Raw genomic sequence first — 12795 nt, forward strand, 5'->3', positions numbered from 1 at the left:
AGAATTTGAAACCAATCGGATCAAACTAAAGCTTGGGACGCCGGAAGTGATCCTACGTGCCGGAATAGTGATCGGAGGAGAGAAAGTGAGTGTTTTCTCAGAGAGAAGATGAAGAAGACGTAGAGAGAAGGAGGAGAGAATGAGATTCTTCAGAAATCTAAAAAGAGGGTGCATGCAGAGAGTGGAGTAGATTTTTTGAAAATCCAAGTTTTGCTTCACACGTCAAAACGAACGTTCCATCTTCAGTCAACACCTGTTTTCCACTAACTGATTTTCGGATCTTTTCGCTTGACACCTGACGTTCGTTCAGGGGTTTTTAAGTGCAATTTATTGAGCTGACAAGAGGAGTTTAGGTGCGTTTTTCCAAGGTTTAGGTGCGTTTTTCCAAGGTCTGACACATTTCAAATTGTATAGAAATAAAAAGTAATTTTTTTACAAAAATTAAAATCAAAACTTACTGATTAAGAAAATTAAAGATATAATTCAATGGACATACCAATATCAGAAAATTCACATTAAAACCATTAAATACGTCTGAGTTTGAAAAAAAAATCTGAAATGTTAAATTGAACGTGTAGTACAATATTAAATTAATGCCAGGACAATTATAGAATTAGTCAAATTGTTTATTAAATAATAAGACACTATTTTCTAAGATTCCTCAACGTGCTTTTCCTGAACTATATACTATAGTGTTTAGTATTAGTTTCTACATCACGAATCCTCAACACTAATTTCACAGAGAGTCACGTGGAATATAACTTTAAATCAAAATTTCCATATTAAAAAATTTATTAAGACTGGCACACTATTCTTCTAAACAACTTTGTTTAAAAAGTAAGAAACAATTTAATCATTCCTTAGCAAAACTATTCCTTTTAAATTTTTTTCTCCAAACAAGAATTACCACAATGAATTTCTTTTTATACGATTAAAGAATCATAGATAATTTCAAAAGAAAATAATTCAAATATCCATAATATACTAGTTTATGATTATAAATCACTCTTATAAGGATACTGTAGCGTTAGTTCAGAAATTACAAATATTGTTAATCATAATAAATAATTTATTATTTTATAAAAATTTGATATTAAAGACATTGATTCAGTATATATTATATGACGTCAATTATAAATCCAAGATTCATTCTTTAAATAACTTTCATGTTTATATTTAAAACATAAAACGGAAACTTTAACATCAAATCAAACACATGCTTATTTTATTTTTTACTTAAAAAAGTACGATAGTTTTAGTTTTGTAATAAAAGTATTTTATTAAGATAAGAAACATATCCCTAGTTTATTCCCTTAATTTTAACATAAAATTAAAACTTATTTTCTAAAATTGTGATATATAAAAATAAATGAATATAATTCTTTAATTTAATTGCATTAAATTTTTTAAATGTAAATATAAATAATTTAAATACTAAAATTAAAAATATTTAATTTGTGAAACATATTTAATTTTAAAATTTAATGTCAAAATATATTAAAATTTTGGACAAAAATAAATTTTAATTGGACAATAAAATTATAATATGACGCAGATAATGAACAAATTAAATGAAATGAATGTTTGCACATGAATAACATACCAAACAATTTTTTAGTTTCAAGAAACAATAAATCATCTTGTTTTTTCCAATCTCACTTTGTGCCATCCACACGCTTTCACTTCTATTATATATCTCTCTTCATTCTTCCTCAAAGCTAAACCAAGTTCATCTTTCTCTCTCTATCTCTCTGAACTTTTTTCTTACTAATTCATCAATGGCGTTTCACTCACCTTTCAAAAGCACCGTTGCTCTTTCTCTCTTAGTTTTTCTCTCTCTCTTTTTCACTTCTTCCCATTCTGCCCTCACCTGCGCCTCCTATAAGCTTCCGGCAAACCGCACTTACTCCAACTGCACCGCCCTCCCCACCCTCGGCGCCATCCTCCACTACACCTACAACGCCACCAACCGCACCCTCGCCATCGCGTACGCCGCCGAACCACCCAAATCTGGGTGGGTGGCCTGGGGGCTCAACCTCGCCGGTGGCGGCATGATAGGCACGCAGGCCTTCATTGCGATCCCCGCCTCCGCCGGCGCCATCACCGTCCACCGCTACAACCTCACTGCCACCAAGGCCATCAACGAAGTCGAAGCCTTTACCTTTGATTCGTGGGACGTCGCCACGGAGGGGGCTGGCGGCGTCGTAGCGATCTTTGCCGTAGTTGCGATTCCCGAGAAGGCGTGGAACGTGACCCACGTGTGGCAGGTGGGACCCACCAAGGACGGGAAGCTGTCGATCCACGAGACCAAGCCGGATAACATGCAGTCAAAGGCGACGCTGCCGGTGGCGCTGGCTCCCGCATCTGCAGGTGGAAGCGGAAACAGTAGCGGAAGTGGGAACGCCACCGCGCCAGCCGCCTCGAGTGGGGACAAGAGTGGTGTGAGTGAGAGGTTTGGAGTTGGGTTTTACTTTGGGTTGATTGTGGCTTTGATGACTGGTGCCGTTGCTCTTTGAAGTGATTTTTTTTTCTTTTTTTTACTTTTAATTATTATCTCTATCATTTAATAATTTTTGCTAAACTGTGATAACTGATTTTTTTTTTTATATTTATCATAGGAATTTCTTTTAATCCATTGTCACGATGATTTTATGTTTATTTTTCTCATTTTTCATTTTGGACTTTATCCATAATTTTGTTTATCTTCGTATTTTCATCGGTAAAGTTTATCTTTTCATTATCTTGTAAACAACATCAAATTAGTCTCTATATTAAGGAGGAAAAAAATATTAGTCTCAAATGAACTTGTCATGATCTTGTTCAAGAAGTTTAATTTCTTAATCAAATATAAATTTGAGTTTGAGCAAGACCAATAAAAACTGTAAACAAAACACTCACAAATTTACATTATTACTATAAAGTTATATCTTCATTGTATTTAAAATCAGAGTGGATGAATAAAATTGTATTATTAAATTATACTAATTATTACATATTTTTTTGGAAAAATATAAATTAGTCGTAGATTATAAAAAAAGGGAACCAGATAAAAATGGTTCTTCACAGAGAGACCAAAACAATCTGTCGAAATGATCTTGAAGGGAGCAATACATTTGAAGACTATTTTTTTCCTATCTAACTATTATGATTGAAAAAACAAATAGTAATGGCAATTTTTAGAAAATTTACAATTAAATTTTATTTTTCACAATTTTAGCTTCTTAAATTTATATTATCTATAAATTTAGTTCTTGAACTACACAATAATTATTCGTAACGTTATTCAATTTTCAGCATTTTATTCATAATTCGTTTATTACTTTCGGCATGAAATAATAATAGGAGAAAACTCATTATACTTGCGATTTTCTTACAAGTTTGTGACAATAACAACCGCACAAATTGTTGCCAATATAATTTGATGTGATTCAATATATTTTTAAAAATAAAAATTAAAAAAAGTTATGAATAATTAAAAATAAAGCATTAAAACTGTGTAAACAAATTTCGGATAACTGAAAATTAAGGAACTAACTAAGGAAAAAGAATCTAGAGACCACCTTTATGTAGTTTGTAAAACATATACCAAAATTAGAATTAAACTAAAAACATATATAAGTTGAGTTTAAAAAGATAAAACATACATGATGATTAAATTGTCTTTTGAAGATGAAAAGGAGTATCTCTTGTATTTCAATGAAGTTGAACTTGGTGATAGTGAAATTAGGGTTTCAACCTTATACTTGTATGAATTTGGTTCACTTGGAGATTGTGATAGGAGAGTTTGAACTTTCTCATTTTTCTACTTTAATGAATGTGGAGGACATAGGGGTTGAATTGAAAAAAAGAAAAAAAGAAAAAAAAACAAGAAAATAGCTTTAGTGAGAGTTTAGAAGGGCTACTAAAGAAGGCTGTGGTACATGATGAAATAAGAATATATATGTGTGGACCAAGTGGGCGAGGGTTTTTATTGCGTTGAATTATTGGTGTCTCACTTTTCTTCCTTTTTATATAGAGGTTGGTGCAAGTGGATTCTAACTTCCAAACTTTTTTTTTTGGTCCATCTCGGTTTCTGTAACTTCTTCACTCTGCATTATTACTCTACTTTTCTCACTATTAAACTCACCCATTACCACTTTTCAAGTTTTAACTTTATGTACCTTTTTTTAATTAAATATTAGGGTTAGGATTAATTAAGTTTCTAATTTATGAAATTTGTATGTCTGGTTGAATTTATGAAATTAACGTGATACAGATGTTAGCCTAAAAAATTATCTAACATGTAAAAAAAATATAAACAATATTAAATTAAAAAGATTGTATCAATTTATTTTTAAAGTTTGAAAGTTTGAAACTAAAATATATATTAAAGTTTGAAATAAAATCAAATTTTAATATTACTTTCAAATTTGAGGATTAAAAAATATTTAAGCTTAATAATAATTATATGGTTCTAGTTTTTTATATTTCACTTGTTTGGGTTAAATTTATGTACTTATAAAGAACTCATGAGACAAGTACCTAATTGTGAATGTGAGCAAATTCTCTCTTGCTGACATTGCTGAAACAAAACGTAGAAAAGAAACTTTATTTTGAACCTAAGTTTACTTGAATAATTATGACAGTAAGTAAACATGCAAGAGGGGTTAATAAGAATCCTTCGCATGTGAAAGTTTCAAAATTGGGTGGTTTTTCAGGTTTGGCTGTGACAAATTTGTTTGAACTTTAGAGAGAAAAAGAAACTCTAAAACATGAAGGGGACAACTCTTGAATCATTATGTTGTTTAATGAACATGGTTTTGTCCTTTATGAGTTCACATGCAATGAAACCATAATGTTATAAGGCATAGGTGTCGTAATCAGCAACTTATAAGTATATAAAAATATTTAAATTTGTCTATAAAAATAATGCTTTCATAAAAGAATATAAATAATTTTTTAAAAATTATCTTACTTGACATTCTTTTCATAAATGTTTAATATTATATATACTTTTTTATATTTAATAGGAAAAAATTTATACACGCAGATAAATTTGTTAAGAGCGGTTTAACACTTTTACAAAAGGCTATATTTAAGAATTTTACTGATGACTAATTTAAATTATTTAAATTTTTATTCAAAAGTCAATACCAAATTTCACTTTCGCTCCACCTTTTTCGTTTTTTATCCCCAGCATGGTTTAAAGTTAGCTCACGTCATGCAGACATTCATTTTGCGAAAGCAACAATTTATTTCACAAAAGCAACTAAGTTTGCGCAACACTTTACTAAAAGAAGGAAAGCTTACACACACACATATATTTATATATGACGAATATCAAGTAAGTAATAAAGATATGTTTAGTTTTTAATAATAGAATTTGGAAAGTATGTAAATATATATTTTTTTTAAGAGAATGCTATTTTTCTCTTTTTATTTTTTATATTATTTGTGTTTTATTGATTTGAACATTAATGAATCTATATTTAATATTTATATATAGTTATTTGAAATTTACATTTTAAGAAGTTTATAGTTTAATAAATTATATTTTTGAACTATTTGAATACTCAAAATCGATAATAGAATTCAAAGTAGCATTCAATTTTGATAAGTTTTGAACAACTTAATCTACCAAGTAGGTCAGATTAACTACATCTTGGTATGATCAAATGACATTCAGTCTATTACAAAAAAAAATTGTTACTCACAACAAAAATTAGTAATTCATAAACCAGTTTAATCTATAGATTACTACAAACAAAATTCTTTATGTAAAATAGTCGTAATTAATGTCACGTATGAATTTATTCATATATAATTACTTGTAGGTAAATAATTTTAATGTATAATCTTTGTACCTAAATTTAATAATGTAAAAAATCTAAACAATATAAAATAAATTCTTGTCATAATATCTAAGCAATATTTTCTAACACAATAATAATGTCTAAAGTTTCTTAACACTAGAAGTGTTAAAACGGTAATCCAGTTCGACTCGACTCGACCCATCACAGGTTGGTTACGAGTCAACTTAACCCGACTCACTTATTAATGAACTAAAAAAATTTAAAGTCGATCCAATCCACTACGGGTTGGTAGGTTAAAGGGTTAACTCACTGTCTCACTTAATTATAAGTTTTATTTTAAATAAATAAAAATTATAATTTTTTTAATTCAAATCTAAATAAATTTCACTCTACCTCCAAAGACAATCCAAAATAAAAAATATATATATCATACCGTCTAAGCCTAATCCAAAAACAAACACAAAAGACGAATAAATAAGATTTTAATATTAATCATTTTTGTATCACTTGTCCATCTATAATATTAGAGTATAAATCTATAATATTTCTCTCATCTACAATATAATAATAAAAATGCAAATTAATAATATTGAAACACAAAATAATAAATAATTAAATTAAATTAGGTGGGTTGGAGTCAACCTAGCTCACTACGGGTTTAATCCGAATAAGTCAAGTTCTAAGTGAGTCGGGTTGAAAACTAACCCGTATAAAAAAATTACATTTTTTTAAACCTGATCCGACTCAAAACATGGTGGATCGAGTTGGCTCACGGGTTAAATCCCCATTTTTACAACACTACCTAAAACTAATAATCTGCATAAATACCATATGAAATGGGGTTGGTGATTGTCTTGTAACTGATTGACTTGTTGTCTCTGGTTTTGTCTTTCTGATATTTATTAAATTCAAACAACATTAAACCAAAGCAAATTAGACATAAGTAAAAAGGCTGGATGATCATTAGACAACAAATACATTGGTTTAAAAACTGGGGTTTGAAAAATGGGTTTGGGTTAACAGTTTAGGTCATTCATCATCTGCTGCCAAACAGCAATGTCAAACATATTTTGGCCATTACTTTTATACTTAAAAGAAATGGAAGTGATTTCTGCTCTCCCCACGAAGATACAAGTAAAAGTCCAAAGCTCCCTTTTCATCACTCACCTCCTATTTTCCATATTATAAATCATGCATAACTTTAACTAGACAACAGTCAACACAGATACTAGTAATTTTGCTAATAACTGGTCAATGGTTTGAATGAAATGGTAACTTAAATTTATTTTCAGTAATTTGATAAGCTAACAGATAGAAAAATTGAAAATTCACCAAATAAATAATAAAGTTTTTCTCACCAAAGAAATTGCTTTTGAAGCAGCTGTATTGAGACTTCTGCAAAATGTACATATCAAGGTCAATGTTGTGGTAAAGTACACCAGTTCAACAAGATGGCATATCAGGTTAAATGTATGTGAACTGGTATTGAAGTTGAACAGAGTCCATAAACATCATTGCTAAAAACTAGCCACTCAAAAGTACTATAAAAAGTTTGTGGCATAAATAGATAGGCAGATGCTAGTAATAATGAACAAATAGTTAAAAGAAAAATGCTTCCACCAATCTTTTCTGCAATTTTGAAGAGCTTGAATTCATGCATATGCCATTAAGAATAATGATACTAGGAAGCCATAAGGCATCAAAGAAGTGCAACTGATTATATAATGGATTGTTGGCATGCTAAGTTTCATTAAGCCAAATACAAACTTAATATAAATTATGCAGACATTTTCATTGGCAGAACCAGGAGCCTCTATAGGTATTGAATTAAGTTTCTCTTCCAACTCCTGATTTCAGTATGTAATGTAAATATTTCACTAAGGTGATTTTGATTCCATTCTCACAAAGATCTACACTCTTTGTATATCTAGAATCACCACCAAGATTAGTTTGTCAAGAATGACCACAAAGACTGGTTTCTTTTGTAAAAAACCAGCCCAGAATGGTTTCTTTTGTAAAAAAACAAAGCATCATTTAACTTGAAAATACCTATACGTAAAACATGAAAATAAACAGTACAAAATAGTTCAAAATAGTAGACAAACAATGACGAGTGCTTAAATGAGAAGGTTCTACAATATATAAAATCATAAAATTAAAGATAACAAAACTACTAGGAAATTGGAGGATACGTGATGCTCAATAATGAAAAAGGAAATAAAATGGGGAGTAACATTTAACTTGACTAAGAGTATGGAATAATAATTGACATTTTTGTTAGGCTTCTTGGACCTCAGTAGCTTATCATCAACACTCACATCTCCCAATCTATTCTAAAAGAAGTACTTTCAAGTATAAAGTGTTTTAAAACATTGAATCAGAACGAAACTGTTCCAAGAACATAAAATTTTGGGTAATTAGGTTTAAAACAGAGGATGTATAACATTGACTAGCCATTTGCCAGCTAAGAAGCCAAGACAATACAACAGAATTGATTGTGAAGTACACCAGCTTTGATCACAGCACAATTCAAATAATGCAAAACTAAATTACAAATTCCAATTTCATAAACAACTTATAAGCATCCTTCAATAGCCCTACCTTGCTGTGAACTTCAATCAATGTATTGTAAGTGACAATGTCAGGATTTATTCCATTGCTCCTCGTTTGCTCAAAGAGCTTATTCACCTCATTGATTCGGCTTACTTTCCCCAGAGCATTGATGACTGTTATACATAACTATGTCAAGATAACCTCCCTGCTTTAGTAGCCTATCAAGAACAACACTAGCTAGATCAGCTCGTCCCATCTTTTCTAAACCTTGAAATATCATATTGTATGTAGCTATATAGTATGTAAATATTGGTAGATAAATCACATTTTTCTTGTAGTGAGTCTTCAAACAGAGTTAGATAGTCTCAGCAAATCACTAACAAATAATGATTACAACTAAACAAGCAATACTATGTGTGATTAAGGCATGTTTGGACCAACATTAACCTATGAACAGTGCAATGCCCGTAAAGTAATCCTATAAATAGACATAGTATTCATGTTAACTAACATTTTAGCATCTTGTAGACTAATTGTTTAAAACTGTCACAAAATAATAAACTGACTTGGGTGTCACGATATCTTTTGTATGTATTCTCTTTTTCTATTGGAGTCGAACACTAAGAAGACAAGCTATTTGACAACTATTGATAAAGGATATAAGAAATTGGATGGTCTTATAAAATTATATTGGTTTTGTAAAAACATCCTTAGGATGTTTTAGTAAATACATTTTGGAATCATAGTACTGTGGGGTTAAGGAAAAAATTTTCAAGTTACTTTAGTTTATTATAGTTCTTATTAAAAGTTAGAATATCATTTTCTGTTAATTCGATAATGAGATAGATCCTTCCTATTAGTAATCTCCTCCAATTATTTTTTATATAATCCAATATCTTCAAGATATATTTGCTTCTTGTGGAGATCTAAAAATATTTGAAAAGATATTTGCTAGATTAAAAAAGATTTGACAAATATTATCTTTTGATATTTATTGGTATAGTTACATAAGATAATTATTTAACAATATTAAATAAAATATTTTAAGATATATTTTCTCCAAATTATCTTTAATCATAAACATTTATCAATTATCAAAGCCCTTTAGTATAAAAAATAGAGAAAACCGCAAGATCCAATTTTTGTTACCTATTTCATCTTTTTAGCTTAGCCAAATTTCTTCACTTTTTCATGCTTACTTAAATTGACTTCTTATGATCTTGATTATTTGTTATTCTTGGATTTATATTTAAGGTGTTATGGCACTTTACCCAATTTATTTCCAAACTTCTATGAGCTCACCTTAGCTCAACAACTCAAAATATCCAAAGAACATTTATGCAACTAAAAATTTATTTTTAACATACTTTTGTATCTTAAGTTAAATAAACCCAATTATAACAAATTCTAATTAAAATATTCTATTAAAGTACAAAAACCAACTAAAAATCTAATATTAAAGGCTAAATGAGGGCATAAATATGCACTCATCAAAGAGGCAAAATTTTGTTTTCATAAGAAGCTAGCTTATTTGTTCATATAGTCTATTGAGATAATTCAATGAGAGACACTTTCTTCTAAACATTGTTTATGATTTTCTAATCCATTTAAATAGTTTGCTCTGGAAAGCATTACTTCAACTTTTGGCTTTAGACGTTATAAAACGCTTCTTCATTAGACGCTACTGTTTTAAATAGTTATTCCTACACAACAATAATATGTTTAATGCTCTTTGTTAAACTTCAAAACTTGGGTTGCTTTAAACGGTCTATTCTCCAAACGATTTTTGTCTTAACATGTTCTTGTTCACCGCTTAGATATATGCTTAGCTGAGTAGTATATCCTTCCATCTTGTTGATCCTCAAGTCTTTAGTCTCTCCTTAGGGTTCCATACGGTCTTCGGTATTGTTTCGAGGGTCAAAATCAGTTGTAACCACCTTCAATCGACAAACTTTTCTAGGTGAAATGTATAAGGTCATTTTCAAGTTTGCGACATAACACTCACTTACCGTCTTTTAGTCAACGCGTACAGTGCATATCCTACCTTTTTCTAAGGGGAATTTCATTGCTAGTTGTGGGGTTAACGCTATGGTCTTGTGGGTTGAGGCATGCCTGACCAATCAATACATTATAGGATGTGTTGGCCTCAACAATGATGTATTGAATATGAATCTCTCGACTATCCCACTAAGTCTCGATTCGCGTTCGAAGGTTTAACTATCCCTTCATATCCACTCATTCACCAGAGAATCTGACAATTTCTTTGTTGTATGGCACAATATATCCATTTTCTAGAATGTCTTCTAGTATAAGATGTTGACCTAACTGCCTTGGTCGACCAAAACATTACTAATACTGTAGTCAAGGAGCTCGATTGTTATCACCATTAGATCATCTTGATTGGGGTCAAGGGCTTGAAGTCCTCTTCTATATAGGTGATGGGGTGCACACTCCTTTTTCTTGCAGATGTCGACGATCCATCTTGACGAAGCCTTTAGAGATGGTATTGATGACACCCCTTAGTGGACGATCTTGACTCCTACTTTTGCTGCAACTCCTCAAACTAGTTTATCCATGGAATCCTAGGATGAACTTTCGAGGGCTTCTTGGTGGACTTCGCTTATGACGGAGACTCCACTAAGGACATTCAATCCTAACAAACTTTTTCAAATGTCCCACCCAAATTAACTTTTCAATCTTGTCTTTTAGGGCAACACATTCCTTAGTGGTGTGATTGAGATTTTGGTGGTATAGGTAGTGTGTAACACCCCATCACAGGATGCCACGAGTAAGTATAGAACATTCATTATTTTTAAAAATACTTAACCTCTAATACCATCGCTAAAATTAAATTTTACAAAATATAACTTGGAATTAGAATAATAAATCGAATATAATAAAATTTATGTTTCAAACCTTTCAAGTAATTAACCCAAAACTTTATAACTATCACAACAAGGACCTATCTCCCCTGCTCCTCAAGGGCATATGAGTAAAAAATTTGATGCATTTCACACCGAGTACTATACTCAACAATTAGCTAGAACCAACGGGCGAAACATTCTTCCCTTTTCCACTGTCTCGCACAGGCGAGATTGTTTTTAATCCATTTTGTGAACCTAATAGCTCAAGGGTTTTATACATATGAATGTACAACCTATCATACGAAAAAGGGGAGACATAGATACACATATCTTCTTCCCTAAGATATATTTTGTATTGATCAATATCCTCTCTATATTTGTTTGAAAAAACACTTTGTTGCTTTTTGGATAATCCAAAATGATTTAAAACACTTTATTGTTTAACTTAGGGGGAGTTAAACAATTTTAGCCATTTGGGTTAGTATAAACCTAGGACTGGTGAAATTCATTCTTAAACTAGGAGTTGTGAAACTCGTAACTTTTTAAAGTTAGTGAAACCCTTTAAGAGTGTTTAAAAGAGAACTAGACGTAACTCAATAAATCAATATCAAAACGAGCTTTCATTTTTGCTATTTTTTTACTATGTTTTTAAACGCTTTAAAAAATCCTTAAGTGTTAAACATTGTTTACAAATAGTCTAACTCCTGCAAACAACGTCTAACATCAATTGCAAAAAAAAAAAAAATTCAAACTCTATTCAAATCTTTTCTAAAGTTTGCTTATTGTTTCATTATCATAACATAACTTAATACATGACTATTTATGTTTTTTAAAAAATTAAAAAAATAAAAAATAAAAAATTGAAATTTTGACAAATTAATATATGATATGAATAAACACAACAATAATCTCAACCTAAACTTAAAGGAAATGAATAAATTAAACCATTTTAAAAATTAAAATATTAAATTGAACTAATAGAAAAATAAGGGACAAAATTAATCCAACCAAACAAATACAATAATATACAAACATATAATCTTATGTTTTTTTTTAAAAAAAAAGAATGCAACCCCGGAAGAATATTTCAACGGAAGCAACTACCAAAGAAAATATAAGGAGAGTGGATATTCCCTCATTTATTCCTTTTCCCACATCAAATCAAATCACCACAATCACATTTTATTTTCTCCCATTATTATTACATAATCCCAAAAATATAAGAATTTCATATTATTTTTATTACATTATGGTTTTGTTATGAAACACAAGTAAAAAAAAATAATGTGTTTTCTTACAAGATCCCATTCTTAATAATTTCATTAACTATGTTCGGAATAAAATACTATAAAATAAAAAAAGAGAGATATTATGTTAACAGTAAGGAAAAAGCATTAGCTGCAAAATAACTATTAATACTGTTATAATCGTCTGAATTTAATCAATCTTTCGAAACATTGTTATTATCTAATCTAACGATTTTCCTTAATTTTGGGTGATTAGGTAATTAATTATTACAAATAAAACCATAACAAGTACATTAAATACTCTTGGTAAAATAATCTACCCAAATTTTGTGCTTCATT

At 30.0% G+C, this 12795-nt stretch overlaps 1 protein-coding gene across 1 annotated transcript; it reads left to right on the forward strand.

Annotated features, from left to right (window-relative positions):
* Nucleotides 1-1699: 1699 nt before the first annotated feature.
* LOC108347034 (auxin-induced in root cultures protein 12) lies at nt 1700-2631 on the forward strand. The gene has a single exon (XM_017586136.2). The coding sequence runs from the start codon at nt 1779-1781 to the stop codon at nt 2514-2516; it is 738 nt and encodes a 245-aa protein (XP_017441625.1). The 5' UTR covers nt 1700-1778; the 3' UTR covers nt 2517-2631.
* The last annotated feature ends 10164 nt before the right edge of the window (nt 2632-12795 follow it).

Source organism: Vigna angularis, chromosome 9, assembly GCF_016808095.1.
Source record: "Vigna angularis cultivar LongXiaoDou No.4 chromosome 9, ASM1680809v1, whole genome shotgun sequence".
In the NCBI taxonomy this organism is placed as follows: domain Eukaryota; kingdom Viridiplantae; phylum Streptophyta; class Magnoliopsida; order Fabales; family Fabaceae; genus Vigna; species Vigna angularis.

Bases quoted from the DNA above. Each gene is read 5' to 3' on its own strand.
- LOC108347034 (XM_017586136.2), top strand. From the start codon at position 1,779: ATGGCGTTTCACTCACCTTTCAAAAGCACCGTTGCTCTTTCTCTCTTA.